Source organism: Psammomys obesus, unplaced genomic scaffold, assembly GCF_907164565.1.
Source record: "Psammomys obesus unplaced genomic scaffold, mPsaObe1.curated_primary_1811, whole genome shotgun sequence".
NCBI lineage: Eukaryota > Metazoa > Chordata > Mammalia > Rodentia > Muridae > Psammomys > Psammomys obesus.
In genome coordinates, this window is record NW_026592118.1 from 24582997 (window position 1) to 24599921 (window position 16925).

Sequence of the window (16925 nt, forward strand, 5' to 3'; positions counted from 1 at the left end):
AACCTTAAAATGATTGCTTTAATGGCTCAAATTTTAAATTGTCATTAAGTATGTCCCTTTTCAATAAATCAATATGTACAAAGGTTGGTACTTTAATATACAAAGAGCCAACCTTTAGCAGTTTATCATGATGAAAGTCCACTGACTTAATGAGGCGGAAGTGTATTTTCTAATCTATGGGAAAATGTAGGTGAGAACTAAGAGTCTTTTTCCAATTAGTGACTTGGTGGATTTAAGCACAATGTTCCCCAAACACCTGCAGTTAAACTCTGAGCAAACACTGATACTCCAGGCTGTGTATCAGTAGGAATTCAAACACTAAAATTATAATGTCGCTATTTTTGACAACACCACCTGGCATATTATGGAAATCCCTCTGTTACTAGTGACAAAGTCTTAATTCTTGCCAGCTCTTTGACTTCATATCCAACGTTGGGAATTACAGCACAGGAGAAAACACAATAGCAACAATACTTCCCAAAATGATGCTCTAAATATAGATCAGGTTTTTTGGCCGGAACAGCAAAACATTTTGAGATATTTGCCACCAGTCGCTACCGTTGAATATGCCAGGTGTGCAACCCAGGGACGAGGCAATGGCCTAACATTTGGGTGCCTGTCACCTGGTTCCTGGGGAGTCTCCATGGAATACAAACTGGCCAACAAAACCCTCTCAAGGTAGAAAACATGGTGCTGAATGCATGATGCACAGTTTGCGAAATTTCTCTGTAAAAGCCAGGGTTTGGTTGACATTTTTAACAGACATATGAATTAACCATATAGCTCCTTTGTTTACCACGTAGTTTTAAGATACACCATTTGTACCAAATTTGAAACAACACAACGATAAAGGTAGGTTGGCGCTACCCAGGGAGCTTCAACTGCAAGAGTGGGCTATTTAACATCCCAGAAATTCGCTCTACGGTAAAGAAAGTCATGAGCTACCTTTTCTGAGTTGCCCTCAGGAAGTTAAAAAATTCTCCAGCCTCCCACAGTTTCCATAAACTGTTGTAACTTATGACCTGCTCCCTCCTAAGACTGTGCCCAACCAATGGCAGACACTAAAAAAAATGTTTCTGAGTAATTACTATCAACCAATTGAAATGGTTTTTAGGGAAGCTAACGTTTTTCTCTTACACCTTGATCTTGATATTTCCGTCAAACTGTTCAAAGCAACTGGAAATATAGGCTTTCTGGCCTTTGAGACCTCTGTCTGTGTCAGAATAAGTATTCTTCCCAAATGAGGGCCTTCCCCTAGTGACTTTTAAGTTGATGCTATCCACTGTGATATTTTTAAAACTGTTTTTTTTCCATATAATTCCTGTACTTACATTTTTCATTTTTACAGTCTAAGTAACATAGATCAAAAAATCCATAGTTGCCTATAACTTTTGGCTGTCTGATTACCACCCCTATGTCTTTACCATCTCCTGTTCCTATAAGGCACTGACATTCTGGTGACCTATCTGATACCAATAAAGCAATATGCCTTCTCCCTAGTATTTGACTTGTCTCTCCTTCCTAAAAGCTCATATCTCCTGTCTCTTCCTGGAAAATCCACACTTCCTTTTCAAGGTCAACTTTAGATATTATGACCTGCCAGCTCTCACCTACCTGAGATTAGTTGTTCTTTGGTCTGTGTTTTGTGTGTGTACCTCAGAATGTGATCTGTGCCTATTTTTCATTATCTCCCAGAGGAGCATAACTTCCTTGAAGGCAGTGAGGACATAGGTTTATTTTATTTTTTTTTTAGAAAAATCTACATTTTCGAAAAATGCCTTGAATAGACATCATCTTTACTACCTTTAAAGTTTTGCTTTTGGCTTTTTTCCCCCCCTAGGCTGGTCAGTAAATTACTACTTCCTATATATTCTTATTTAATCCTTATGTAACTTCATAAATCTAGGAATTACTACTATTCCCTCCTTATAAATGAGGAAACTGATACCTAAAGAAATAAACAATGCTGCCCAAGTTCACACCGCTAGTGAGAGAAAAAAGCCGAGGTCAGGACACTGGTCTAGTCCTGGGTCCTGAAGTACTACACAGTCTGCTTCTTTTGTGCCTGACAACTTTGCTTAAGTAATACAGCGAACAGAGAAATCCTGAACAACACTGTTCCATTCCCTACAAATAATGCCATGTGTATTGCTCTTCCCTGAGTTAGTGCAGAACCCCAAAAGTAAACAGTAAGCGTTTACAAAAATATCGGGCTATAATCCTCGTTTCCTTAACGTTCTCATTTTTGGTTAACAATCAGAAACAGTAAAAATGACTTTTTATTAATTATGGCACCTTAATCATACCATTGCATTAAGGAAACTCTGCAGGCTTCAGAAAAAAATATAGCTTAGGCTAACTTGTGACTCTGTTAAGACTTCAAAAGATATTTCCAAAAATCAATCCCTAAAGCACTAAAATACATTTCTGACATGTCTCTTCGGTGTTGGGCAACCTAGGAGTGCTCTGTAAGTATAGGTGTTCAACTTAAACGTTAGATAAAATACCACAGAGGCCTGTTACTGTAAGGAACCGAAACCAGTTCAGTTTCATGGTTTCTCTTGAAATTTAACACATGGAGAAGGGGGGGTCAAAGAAACAGGATGAAATGACTTCTTTTTTATTATGTAACTCCCTGCTAAGTATGAGTAGGAAATAATTCTTGAGATCGTTCTGTGAAGATAAGAGAACAAGACAGACACTTCAGTAGGGAGTAGCATCCTCACAGCAGAACCTCTAACCTGCTTTTGGATGTCCGTCTCCTGAAATAATAGGATTCAAAGGAGCCTTCTTGATCTACACATATTTTCAATCTGATCGATAAATGGAAGAATGGAAAACAGACATGCTCCACGACTCCTCAATTCCTTGCTTTCAGATGAGAAAGCAAAAGCATATGATGATCCAGATTGCAGACCACAGGTGCTAAGAGGAGTGGTTTCTAGGGAAATTAAAGTAGAAATAAAGACCAAGGAAACTGGGGTCATCTTTAAGGGTCTTTTCTTGGGATTTCCATGGACCGTCATTGGGACTATGTCAAGAAGGAAATGGCAAGAACCATTTTGACTTATGTATTTTCAGAGCCTCTGGAATGCAAGCATGGGTAGCTTTTACAGATTATAATGAGCAAACTGGCATTTGCTATACTACTACCACATTGTATGATTTCCTAAATTTAAATTAACTCTTGCCTTTTTATACTGATACTTCTCCCCTCTCCCCCATCATAGGGGATGGAACATCTCCAGATGTTCTGCAGCTAATGTGCCCAAAAGAAAAAAAAAATGACTAATCCCTTTTGCAATAACAGGATGATTGGCAGCCTTTATGGGAAGATAACTCATGTGATGTGAACAGCTTGAATTCCTCAGGCAGTTTCTCAACTACTAGCCACCTCCAGTTCTAGTTTAAAATACAAGCCAATCTGGCATTTTGTACAGCTAATAGTTTGGTTTGATCAGCCTGAAAGGAAGAGCAGTGGGGTTTCTTAACCTCACAAGTTCTAGAACTTCTTCACCTGGTTAGTGGTCTGTGAGTTACCAGATGGTTCAAAGTGCAGCCCTCAGTGGTTCTCTTCCAGGCTTACATGTATGCATTTAATTAAAAGAACTAGACAAAAACTCAGCTCTGCGTGTGTTACAGAACAATTAAAGGTGCGGGCTTATTCTTGGAAAACAACCCCAGGGAGATACGGGCTGTGAACAGTACAGAACAAAGGGCAAACCTACCAAGGTTATTATTGTTGGGTCTCCAGATTCGGGAGACAGCAACAATGCTTTCTTCTTCAAGTGTATAGTTCAGCCCTGCAAATAGCATCTTTCTTGGAAGTGTTTGGTGCCTCTTTCCATCTGGAATTTTTGTAACTAAGCGTAGGTCCACATAAAAGCCAGTTGCCACATTTCCCTTTAATACACCAGCAAAGATTCAGAAGCCAACGCTATGAAAGTTCTGAAAATAATTCTCATGGAGGAAGACCAAATTAGTCGGTACTTGTTTATATTAGACTCTAAAAGTGGATGACATTGTGTTAAGCAAGAAGTCTAACGCTCATGTGTGAAATGGACATATTACAGAGGGCCTGAGTAAAAGATTTGACATGGGTGCCACAGGTAACTCCGAAGATTTTGAACTGACACTCTCTTTCTTCACAACATAAAAGGAATGGTAGACACCCTGAGTCTTTCCCAGAGTTCACATTCTTTTATTCTTCATGATCAGAGTACCACCTAAATAAAGGCTGCCATCTAGAATAAAAATGGAAAGAATCTCTGATGCTGAAAATGTCAAGAAGTATAATTCCCAAATAAACTGACAAAAGCCTGTAATTTTTTTTTAAATTCTTGAATCAAAACTAAATATGAATATATTTGTGACTTGGTAGGCTATAGTGAAAGCATAAGTCCTGGATAAACTCAAGGCACCAAAAAAATGTACATCCCAAGGTAACATTTCATGTAAAACTAGTCTGAGCCAGCTGGATGGGCCAGAGAAGAGAGGCGCTTGTCACCACCAAGCCTGACAACGTGAGTTTAATCCTCAAGTTCAACATGCTGAAAGGAGAAAACAATCTTCTGCATGTTTGCAGATTGTCCTCTGACCTTTATGCTCACATTGTGGCATGTAAACCCACACCTGTGTGCCTGCATGAGCACACACACACACACACAGTATAAATAAATAAATGCAAAACAGTAATATTTACTACATGTGGAAAGCTTTCTGATGTGAGCAGGTATTAGGGTTATATGGGAGTATCTTTCCACAGTCAGAATTGGTTATAGGAAAATCAAAATTGTATATATTCCCAAAGCAAGAATAATAGATGAACAACTTGTATGACTGGCTAGCTATCTGTGCACAAGGCATTTGTCACGAAAGAAACCTGACCTTGCCTGAAGACCTTGGGAACAACTCATTTGGGGATGATCGTCTAAGGTTTATGTTTATTTGAGGCCAACTTAAATATATATATGGTTTGATTAACCAAACTTCATAATAAGGCCCTAAAATTTTTTTATAGTCTTGCCACTGGTGTAGTGGCAACCCCAACTGATATAGACTTGGCTTTCTTTTGCCTGATCATACAAACGTAATTTGTAGAAAATCTTGACTGAAGATTCCTAAGGTTCTAAATGAATTCCCTGATTTTATCTTGATGAAAAGCTGAATATAATTAGTGAAGATTTCACACTGCACAGCAAATTATTTATTGGAAGTGCTTGATGGTAGCTTTTCATTGTTCACTGGATCTAGCCTTTGCTTTCTCCACAGACAGGTATCTTTGTCTTAGAAAAGGTGGTATGGTAGAACAGAAAATATCCATCACTCATCAGTTCATTCAGTTATCAAGCATATTGGAGCATCACTAGCTATGAAAGGCATTGAGGACAGATTAACAGAGATTAACGATGCATATTTCCTGCTCCAAAGGTTTAGTAAAAAACAGAATTTACCACATTTCACTTGTGATATTTACACTTGTGATAAGTTCTCATCCTCCAGGCAGAAACTTCCCAGTGGATTCTAGGAAAAATCATTTTTATCATTGTTGATGGTCAGGCCACAAACAAAGTGTAGCCAGATAAATTTAAAAGAATGTTTTTGCCTACAAGGTATGACTGTTCATGCCCCTCAAATAAAGGAGCTTAAGGCCTCAGGAAAAAAAAAAAAAAAAAAGAACAAACACAATGTCTTACCTGATTGCAGCATTGAGAACTATTGGCCATGAGCTCAGGGTGCAGCAGAATGGACTGAGTCAATCTGGAATGATAGAGTATAGGGAGAAGATCTCAGATTCCCAGGATCAAATCCAGCATCAAACACTTTTTTTAACACATTGTGCTTCAATTCTTCAATATATGTAATAGAATAATGGCTTTTTCTATCCCATAAAATTATTTGTGATGATTAAGAGAGAATATACCACCACAACCAAGGCCAGTATGGCACAAAAACCATACAGGTGGAGTAGTGGCACACATACCTTGGCAGTAACCAACAGCTCTCTAATTGGATTTAAGACCCACTCAACAAAAGGGGACCTCACCCTTCGGGAAGTGAAGTGACTCTTCCTTGGAGAAGAGTCTACAATCACTACTTTACTAAACCAGCACAATCCCTAACTACACTCTAAACATTAGTCCTTATACACACAGAGGAGTTTATTCCTTACCTTTCACCAAAGAACTCTTGGCAACAGACCATTACTGAAAACAACAACTAATCAAAATGCAGAGTCATTTTTTTCCCCAATCAATACATCTACACAACAATCCCACACCTAAAACTTAGGGCCCTTTGTGGTAGAGGAGAAAGAAAAACTGTAATAGCCAGAAGATCAAGGAGATCATGTCTCCTAGTAATGTCAGATGCTACGTCCATAAAGTATCAGTCACCAACATGATAGCCCAAACATGAGCTGAAGAAAGATAACAGCAATAGACTTGCCAAAGTTGATGGGGCAAGACCTACAAGGCCTCAACCCTACAAATAGAACTACAGCCAACTGCAGAATGCTGAGAGGGGGAGAATTAGTCTTCTCTTGTGAAAAGCACACAATTAGTTAAACATTTATACAAATAACATTGTTCAGAATAAGAAGGTTAGATTTAGGTATATATATGTGTTTATATATATAAACAATACAATAACAATTGATGAAAAAAGAGGGCATGAATTTAAAAGAGTGCAAAGAGGAGTGCATGGAAGGGTTTGAAGGGAGGAAAGGGAAAGGAGAAATGCTGTAATTATATAATAATCTCAAAAAAAAAACTAAAATGAAAAAAGAGATAAAACATCTCTAATAGGACAAGAGCTAGGACAAAATGTCAGGACTGTAAAACATATTACTGATCTTAAGTTTTCCAAAACTGAATGTTGGAAAATAGGAATGGACTAGAATGGCTCTTCTCTTGTCTGCTTTTGCAGAACGCTGGACAGAATCTCAAGTGAATGAAGCACTCACTAGTCCATCTTTGACATTTTAGCCCATGTGGACAGCAACCTCCAATTTTCATTTGTGGTTTTATTCTTGCTGGTTTTTATCACACAGAAATCTTGACTTGTGTCGTTAGAATTTAAACCCAGAAATGTACATCTCAGCTGATGGATTTTCACCTTGCTTGCAGAAAGGGAACCTGATCCTCCACAGAGTGGGCTCCATGTTGGTCTGTCTGTTGGCTCTGTACATTTTGGAAAGTCCCTTCCCCTTGTGTCATTTTTTTTTTTTTTTGCCTATAAAATAGAAGTTTAGATCACATTTCTTATTCCTTTAAGCTCTAAAAGTGCAATGATCCTGCAGCTTAGTTTTTATTTCTCCAACACAATTGAAAAATGTATGTTTACTTAGCTACTGTATGCACAGTTCCTCCCAGGATGCTCTCAAGCTGGCCATGGAGATGCACACTTGCCATCCAGCGCTCATCAGGCTGAGGCTGAAGAATCATTAATTCAGGAATAGCCTTGTGTCACAGCAAGTTCAATTGATACACACAAAGACTGCACACACACACAAATCTGCTTTGACCATAATTTATAATTTTGCTTTGCACATATTTAGTTTGCTATCCAACTCCTATCACTTCTGCTTTTTCACAAGACCCAGGTAACATCATTAACGCTTGGTTGAGTCATGATCCTCCATCATCCTCCGTGGTCCTCCAAACTACAATTCTTCTTTAAATGGTTCAGCTAATGCTGAAGGTACGGTGTGCTCTTACTGAGTCCATCCTGACTCCTAATAGTTTCTTCTTTCATGTGTAAGTGTTTGTGCCATATCTGTTATAAAACTGGGAACTAGAAAATTACCAAAATCATGCCTGTTAATTTACGTCTATTCTTTTGTTTCCTGAATTTGCCTCTCTTCCTCTTCTTTCACACTTTAGTCTTTCCACTATTGATTTATTAAAATGATTCCATAATCTTCATTTTCCAGAATTCATGGATAGAAGCTAACTGGCTATGCTTTTATGAGTTTTTCTTTCATTCTGGAGAGATTTGGTGTAAGATAAATTTTCTATATTATTTTCATTTGTATCATCATTTCCATGTTAAAATACATCCGTACTGAGAAGAGAGGGGAAATAATATCGTCATCTTTTAAAAGACAGGGTTTATCTGTAGACACCATGCAGGCCTCAAGCTCCTGCCTCAGCCCACCAAGGTCCTGGGATTACAGGCATTCATCACCACGACCAGCTATTATCTTCTGTGCTTGCGGAATCAACTTCTCCAGCCATTAGCTCTGTCTACAAACCACATCTTCTCCTGAGAGACAAGTCAAAGCAATATAAAAACAGTAAGAAATTATGCTTCCATTTCCAAATTCTGTCTGCAGTTCTCATGAGTTCATGCTCGGCTTCACACCGAGCACAGAGATGCTCCCAACACACCCATTACACTCATCCCTTCATCCTCAATTCCATCAACCAGGGGAATTTGGGGGATTGTCTTCCCTCTTTTATTGAGTCCGTATTGTATGAATTATTTTTAAGTGCTTCTCCTACCTTAAAACTCTACTACTTAAATCATTTCTACATTTGCAAAATCCATACCTTCTTTTAAAGTGTTTGCCTAAAACATAAAACTAGGTCTTGGTTTTCTTCCTTCCTCTCCTGCTAAGAATAACATAACTGCGTAGCTGTCTTCCAGATTTCACACCACTTCCCCATCCTTAGATGATTCTTCCTTTATCATTCAAAATGATGTCCAGTGCAGGAGTTTTCCTTACTTCTTCATGCTTTCTCTGAAAAACCATATGGCCAGTTAGCAAGTCAGGAATGTTTTAAGTACCCAATTTTTCAACAAATGAGACAGAGAACTTAGCTGACAACTACCTGGACAGCTCCCAACCCCAACTTTAAATTTTACATTCAAAAAAAAAAAAAAAATTAGCTCAGAGGACTGGGGAGATGGCTCAGTTGGGTAAAGTGCTTACTGCATAAGCACAAAGACTTGAAGTTGGACTTGCAGACATGTGGATAAAGCTAGGTAGGGCGGTACGTGTCTGTGATCCCACCTCTCCTATGGCATGATACAACGTATAGACAGAAGGACCTCCAGAATCCTCGCACATATAGAAAGGCAGAGGGTGAACACGGGCCCCTGAGGTTTTTCTTTCCATCTACATACATGCTTGGCAAGCATTTGTATTCACACACAAACATGCAGACACAAACTCCTACTGACATCAGCTAGATAGTGGCTGGTGTGCAGCAAACACTACTTCTGTCCCTCACCTGTACTCTCCCTGGCTGAATGTCTCCGTTCTCCAGGCCATACAGTAGAGGGAGAGAGGAAGGTAGGAGGAGACAGCCACAGTATTGAAAGTCAGACTCCTGCTATTGCATTTTCATTTTCTGCCACCATTAAATTGTAAAACTATGAAAAGTTTTCATGAGTTTATAGAATTCACTTTTGCATGTTAAAATGAAGGTAAAATTTACCTGAAAAGGCCATTGTAAACATCAAGAAAGAAAAATCTCTTGTGCATGTGTGGCTTTATATACACACACATTACAGACAATAACTGTATAAGAAAACAGATTCATAAAAAAAATGCACAAACCAAATTAAGAATGTTGTTCTCTAGAAATCAGATTAGACTGAAGGAGTAAAGAGGAGAAGAAGAAATTAATAATCTGCCTTCTGTGGTACCAAGTTATAAATTATTACTTTTTTCACAATTATTACTTTTATAACTAAGGAAAATAATTTTAGAAGAACACTTCATTGTAATCAGAGCATTGCAGTACTTTACCCTTAATACTGATTTGTTGTAAATGTGTTTGTAATGTGCCTGAATAGCATTACTTTATTTTATTGCTCCGTGCTGTTCAATATGAATCATGCAATTGACATTGCACTTGCAAGAGGTCCATCCCTGGATCTTCACTCAGCAGCTATGCCTCCTTTTTCTAGAGTCAACTGTAGCTCCCTTGATTAAGCATACATGCACAGGGGCATATGTAGCCACGGTGAAGACAACAGCAGTAGTCAGAATTTCATTCTAGCTCAACGCCTTCCCAAACAGGCTGCCGCTTGCTCTACCTCTTCCCAGAACAGAGAATGTCCATGTTGCTATCATGTGGGCGCTAACTCGTTCTCTTGTGCAGCTTTTCTTAATCATAACTTGTTCTCAGACATTCTGGAGCAGCAGACATAAAACCACAGGATCTAGCAGTGGAAAGACAGAACATTTTTCGTGAGCACTTCCTTACCCCTTTGGGAGAAGAAAACTTCAACAGCTTTGAAACTGTGGTTTTCACTTCCAGGAAATAATGCCTCTGGGTGATTTTTGGGTTTTTTAAAGTTTCTTTCATTTTATGTCTCCCAAGAGAGTTCAGATTCTGGTGGCTCCAACTGGAAGATGAGAAAAGCATTGCACCAAGAAGAAATGGCCTTTCTTGCGCTACCCAGAAATTTCACAATCAGATCTCTGCACAGAAAGGGATTACATATCCATAGCTGCCACAGTGCCATCTAAGTCCAGTGGAAATTAGGCACAACGGCAATCTGTGTTCAGGGCCACCTGCCCTTTCACTTACCCTAAGTAAACAAACAAACAAACAAACAAACAAAAAAGGGTTCCTGTGTTCTGATAAGACAATTCTGGCACACGCCTTTAATCCCAGCACTTAAGGAGGCAGAGGCAGGTGGATCGCTGTGAGTGCGAGGCCAGCCTTGTTTATGAAGTGAGTCTAGGACAGCCAAGGCTATGCAGAGAGACCCTGTCTCGAAAAACAAAAGACAACCAAAAAAGGTAGTCGTGGGCAAGCCATTTCGTGCAGAAGTCTTCAGTCCTTAGCAGAGAAGAACTGCATGCTACCTGTACATCCAACCATTTGCCTCCACTTGAGGTTCTGATTTTTCATTATTTGGTATGTCATGTCTCAGATTTTTCAGCTGCCCTACCGGAGTTAAGTGAGAGTTACTAGAATTGGAAAATATTTTTGATAGCTGTGGCTATATCTATGATACTTTTAATAGCAGGCCAGAGCTCCACTAACAGCTGCGCAGCTGTGTATGAGCCTGGTTGTCCTTTTCTTTTGCTACATGAAATGAGGATTAATTGGGACTCGTGTCCATTGCTTCATGTTGTGTGTGTTGTGCTGAGAGCTGCCCATTTCAAGCTGATCTCTCTGCATGTCGTATATGAACACAAAACTTCAATTGCCAGAAGAAAATTTCTCCAAATATCTAAACTTATTCCAATATAGTTTTCAAAAATACTGAACTTGTTTGTTTATTAAAGTTGACAGGGAATTATGCAATTTAAATTCAGTAAAGGCAGAACTTCCAGAAGCCAGGGAGAAGGAAAACAAATTTCTTTGTAATTTATTTTTTATTCTCAAGGTAGGGTTTCTCTGTATGTGGCCCTGACTGCCCTGAAACTGGCTCTGTAGACCAGGCTGGGCTTAAAATGTGAGATCTACCTACCTCTGCCTCTCAAGTCCTAGGATTAAAGGCATGTGTCACCACCACCGGGCTAATAGCAAATTTTTTACTAGATTTGCATATAATCTACTTTGATATGTATACATTACATACATATATGTGTATGTGTGTGTATATATATATATATATATATATACACATATATAATTCCATGCAATACTTCTTGATAAACTAGTATCACTTTCTCTTTTTGTCCTATAATAAATAAAAACAGTGGAATATTGATAGCTGATTTATAAAAAAAAATACATTTTTTGTACTCAGCATAGGCTTTAAATATGTCAAAGGACTCAAGCATTCTTAACAATGTCACCAATATATCTTCACTTGATTTTTATTCAAAAATGTCATAAAAAGAGTGTATCTGGATACTTTTCTTTTACAATTTTTAAGGAAAAAAAAACAAGTCAAAAGAAAAGTTACTGTAGTTTCAAAAGTTTATCAAATTATTTGGATAAAATTTTGAATGATTTGAACAGAATTTAAGTAGAATTGAATTTTTTTTTTCTTTTGCTTAACCTAGATAATAAATGTCTAATTTGGACTGTCCATGTGGTACTCGGTTCCCAAATTAAACTCTTTCAGAAACTGCCGTTTTTAGCGAAAGAGGGGGAAGTGAGAATTAAACGCCCGGGCTCTTTCTATACAACCATGGCCAACTCGCCTGAAAAACCAAATTTGGCTACTTAACTGTAGTTCATTGTCTGGCAAAGCTATAGCAGGACCCCAGGAACTTAAAATGACCATGCTCAGAACCTCTCAACAGTTTTCATTAGTCTAGAGTCTAGCACAGAGCTTCAGAAAGTCCAGCCCTGGTGCCCTCTCCTTTTTCATCACGTCCTTCTCCAAAACATATACGGCCTGCTTTGGACCTGCTGCCTAATATCTAAACACGGTACCCAAGAAAGCATCTGGTAAAGGTCTCAAGAAGTGACCTGCACAGGAAGCTGGTAACTGATATGAACAGCGTAAATATTTCACGCGCATAGTCATTTGTTTCTGGTTTGTTTGTTTGTTTGTTTGTTTGTTTGTTTGTTTGTTTGTTTTAAAGGTGTTCCCCTTTTCTCCCTGCTCAGGTGGCAAACCTGCTGAGGCTCTTCCAGATCCCTCAGATAAGCTACGCCTCCACCAGCGCCAAACTCAGCGACAAGTCGCGCTACGATTACTTTGCCAGGACCGTGCCCCCTGACTTCTACCAGGCCAAAGCCATGGCCGAGATCTTGCGCTTCTTCAACTGGACCTACGTGTCCACCGTTGCCTCTGAGGGTGACTACGGGGAGACGGGGATTGAGGCCTTCGAGCAGGAAGCCCGGCTGCGCAACATCTGCATCGCCACTGCTGAAAAGGTGGGCCGCTCCAACATCCGCAAGTCCTACGACAGCGTGATCCGTGAGCTCCTGCAGAAGCCCAACGCGCGCGTCGTGGTCCTGTTCATGCGCAGCGACGACTCACGGGAGCTGATCGCCGCAGCCAGCCGCGTGAACGCCTCCTTCACCTGGGTGGCCAGCGACGGCTGGGGTGCCCAGGAGAGCATCGTCAAGGGCAGCGAGCACGTAGCCTATGGCGCCATCACCCTGGAGCTGGCCTCCCAGCCCGTTCGCCAGTTCGATCGCTACTTCCAGAGCCTCAACCCCTACAACAATCACCGAAACCCCTGGTTCCGAGACTTCTGGGAGCAGAAGTTCCAGTGCAGCCTCCAGAACAAGAGAAACCACAGACGGGTTTGCGACAAGCACCTGGCCATTGACAGCAGCAATTATGAGCAAGAATCCAAGATCATGTTCGTGGTGAACGCTGTGTATGCCATGGCGCATGCGCTGCACAAAATGCAGCGCACCCTCTGTCCCAACACCACCAAGCTCTGCGATGCAATGAAGATTCTGGATGGAAAGAAGCTGTACAAGGAGTATTTGCTGAAAATCAACTTCACGGGTAAGCAGTGAGCCTTTTCTCATCTTCTGTGGTGTGGACAGGTGGACTCGGCCAGGAGCCAAACACCTCTGCCCCTAACGAGACGTCCTTGCTTTGGAAGTGTAGTCACCCAAAGGGAGGTTCATAATCTTAAATAGCTCAAGACGCATTGCAAGGATAGCTCTTTGATAGTCTTGTTCATTTTTTTGACGAATATCGTGGCTGGTACACTACAGGAAGCTGAAAGGCCCCTAGGCTAGGTTGGTGGTCCCATTGCACCAGCCGCCCGGATGGGACCATGCTACATTGACTCTTTTTTTGTTAGCTGCAGGATATGACACGTATGATAGGGGTATTTAATCTTCTGCTGTGGAATTGGCAACTGTCTAAGGAACATGAATTCTAAGCTCTCCTTGTGGGGTATTTCAGCCAAAGAAGCTCATAACTGTCACAGTGGGAGAGAAAAAAGTCACTTTTCCCAGAGCCTAATTAGGGACAGAATAGAAAAGACAACCAGATCATGGCGTCTCCCAAGCACTGTGGTTTATTTCTCCTGCTATACAGAAACATTCCCTAGGGGTTTTAGAAGTGTGGGTTCTCTCAAATTGTATTATAAAAAACGCAACTTTCTCTGTAATCCTGAATAGAAGCAAATGGAAGACTGATTGAAGTCATTCTGATCTGAAGTAACTACACAGACGCCTCCAGAAAGAATATTGCTGTCCTTAACCCACTTCTAAATAGGGCATGAATATTTCTAGGGACGGTTTCACATTACTAACACACTAAAAACACAGTCCTTGGGTTAACATGCTCTCATGTGGCATCAGCTCTTTGATATTCGATGGCTCTAAGGACTTAAAGCCGAGCTATAGAGTGGTAAGTAACACCGAGGACAGTGACCCGGGGTGCTCTTACGCCTGCACTGTTAAAAGTCTCCTACGCCATTAGGCAACGATTCTGGCCTGCACCATCAATTTCAATTCGTCACCCGGTATCTGGACGTTTGTTTGCTTACATCGTGTGTTCTGTAGAGCTAGAATTCTCACGGTTCCTTCACAGGTGGTCACCTAGAACTCAAGTACTCTGCAACATTACTGAAGGTAATGAGGGAGGGCCTGTGGCCATTGGCTTCTATTCCAACATTTCCATAGGCTTCAAGGTGGCCTTGAAAATAAGCACACGTATTCCATTGTGAAGTTTTGCATATTTTCTGTCCTTCATGCTCTCCAAAGGACAAAAGTAATGGAAGTGAGTCAAGCAGCACCCTTCTTATCCATCTGATGGATGCAACCTCTTACCACTAGAATGATTTCAGGAAGCACTAAAGATTAAATATTTCTTATCCTTCATGTGTGTGTCAATTAATATAGAAACAAACAGCCACCACCAGAATTTTTTAAAAAGCTTACTAAAAAAATTACCATTCATCTCAGGATCTCTATAAATTTCTACTGACAAGACTCCAAAGAAATAAGAAATGGCCCTAAAGTTAGTACCAAAAAGTATCTGTACTTCAAACATAGATATGAACTGTCCATAAATACATAATTCTTAAAGACAGTTATCTATTATGTACCACCTGAAGACTACCTATGAGATAAATATTTCTCTTTATTCTCCACATGTATTAATTATCTTTGATATTCTATTTGCCCCTCAATTTGTGAATACATACAACAGGTTCATTCATTAACAACCAAAACAAATGAAACTCAGATTTCAGAGAGCCTTTGAAAGATAACCGCAGCATTTTTCCTTTCTCTGGCGGCTTGGTCCTAAAAAGCAGAGGAAAGTGAAGAAATGAGGCCACAGTTTAGATAAATAAAACAAACATGTCTTCTTATTTTCTCTGTCTTGTTCAATTACCGGTTTCAATTCTACAATCCTCATTGCCTGTGCAAGGCCTCACCACAAAGTGCCATTCTGGCCTTCTCAATTAGTCAGGCATTACCCACCACTCTCCATTTATGAAGAGAGTAGGAGAGTGAAAAATAGATTTAAACCACAGAGAACACAGGTAATTTAGACTAGCCACAAAGCAAATATGCTTGGAAATAAGAATGGCATGCTAAAAATGTGTTACAAAGGTACTGATATGAAAGAATTATCTAACGAGAGTTTTTAAAAATAAAGAATCAACTCTATAAAGTCCTTCACTTTAGAAGAACACATCTGGAATAGCGTATAGAATTTCATGTTCAGTTTGTGGTAACGTGTGTGTGTGTGTGTGTGTGTGTGTGTGTTCCTGTGTGTGGTGTGTACATGCATGGTAGAAGGTGAACACTTGGGCTGGCAGGTGTACGTGTGTCTTATTGCTGTGTGTGTGCCTGCATGCATGTGTGTTGACGTCGTGTGTCTTCCTCAAGTATTCCCTGCCTTATTTTTTGAGACAGACTCTCTCACTGCATCTGGAGCTCATCATTTCAGCTCTGCTTGGGTAGCCAATGAGCTTCGTGGATCTCCGTGTTTCTGCCTCCTCAGCACTGAGGTTACCTATGGGCACCACCACACCTGGTCATTCTGTGTGTGTTAGATCTAAACTCGCATACCCATGCTTACATGGCATGTATTTTACTGACTAAACTAGCTCCCTAGCTCCATAGAGATACATATATTCTAAAGCTTGGAACTAGGTGAAAGATTGTAAGCATTTATGCAGTGACACTACCTTAATTAAAAATTACCAAGGGATTGTCTTCTTATTTTGTTAACAACTGCAAAATCAGATGCACTTTATGTTTCTTTTCTAAAATAATATCTGGTTTGCTTGCTTACATACTGATACAGTGGAATAGACGTGATAGTCAACACTAAGCCGGCACTACCACATCTGCCCAATTGGGTTCTTCCTGCCATCAGCTTCTAAGAAGTAAATCCAAGACTCTGTAAAGGGACAAGAGTTAGCAATTCGATAACAGCTATGCTTTTTTATAGGACTTTGGCCACTTAATCCCTTTTTTGCTGTGCTCCAACTAGGGGGTCCCTGTGTTGGTTTCATAAATCTTTTGAGCTTGACTCAGTCTGGACATTTGGTTTTGTTAAATAGATTTAACAGAAGTATGTGTTCTCAAATTTTCTACTAAATAGCAAATTCTTCTGGCATGGGACAGAACCAGTTTTCAACTCTCTAGTTCCATTTGTTTGCATGCAGATTGTCTGCAGTTCCCCAGACATGCCATGCCTTCACTCAAAATTTCATACCCTGTGAACAGACCAGTTGATCCACCTAGGGCACACTCTTACCTCGCCCTCATTTGCCTTATGTACACGCCTGTCATGTTTTTTTTTTCAAATATTATTCTCATTTATTATCACAAGCAAGGCTCCAAACGAAAGGAGGGAGATGGCCAGGGTGTGAACAGTCAGCACAGGAGGCCACTCTGATAAGTGACAAGGAAATCACAAAGAGGAGTCCAAAGACAATGTTGTGCCAACTAGCCGTTTACCTGTTTATACTCTGTCAAAACACTAATACCCCATTCCCGGCCACACCCCTCCAGTGAGGCGCTGTCAGGAAAGCATATTATGGGAATTTTTTTTTTTTAATGTGAAGCTGG

At 40.1% G+C, this 16925-nt stretch overlaps 1 protein-coding gene across 1 annotated transcript in view; it reads left to right on the plus strand.

Annotated features, from left to right (window-relative positions):
- Grm3 (glutamate metabotropic receptor 3) overlaps window positions 1–16925 on the plus strand; it is a 223987-nt gene that overhangs the window by 127514 nt on the left and 79548 nt on the right. Inside the window, exon 3 of the mRNA XM_055613003.1 lies at window positions 12531–13386. Coding sequence (XP_055468978.1) covers window positions 12531–13386 — 856 coding nt within the window. The remainder of the gene's footprint in view (window positions 1–12530; window positions 13387–16925) is intronic.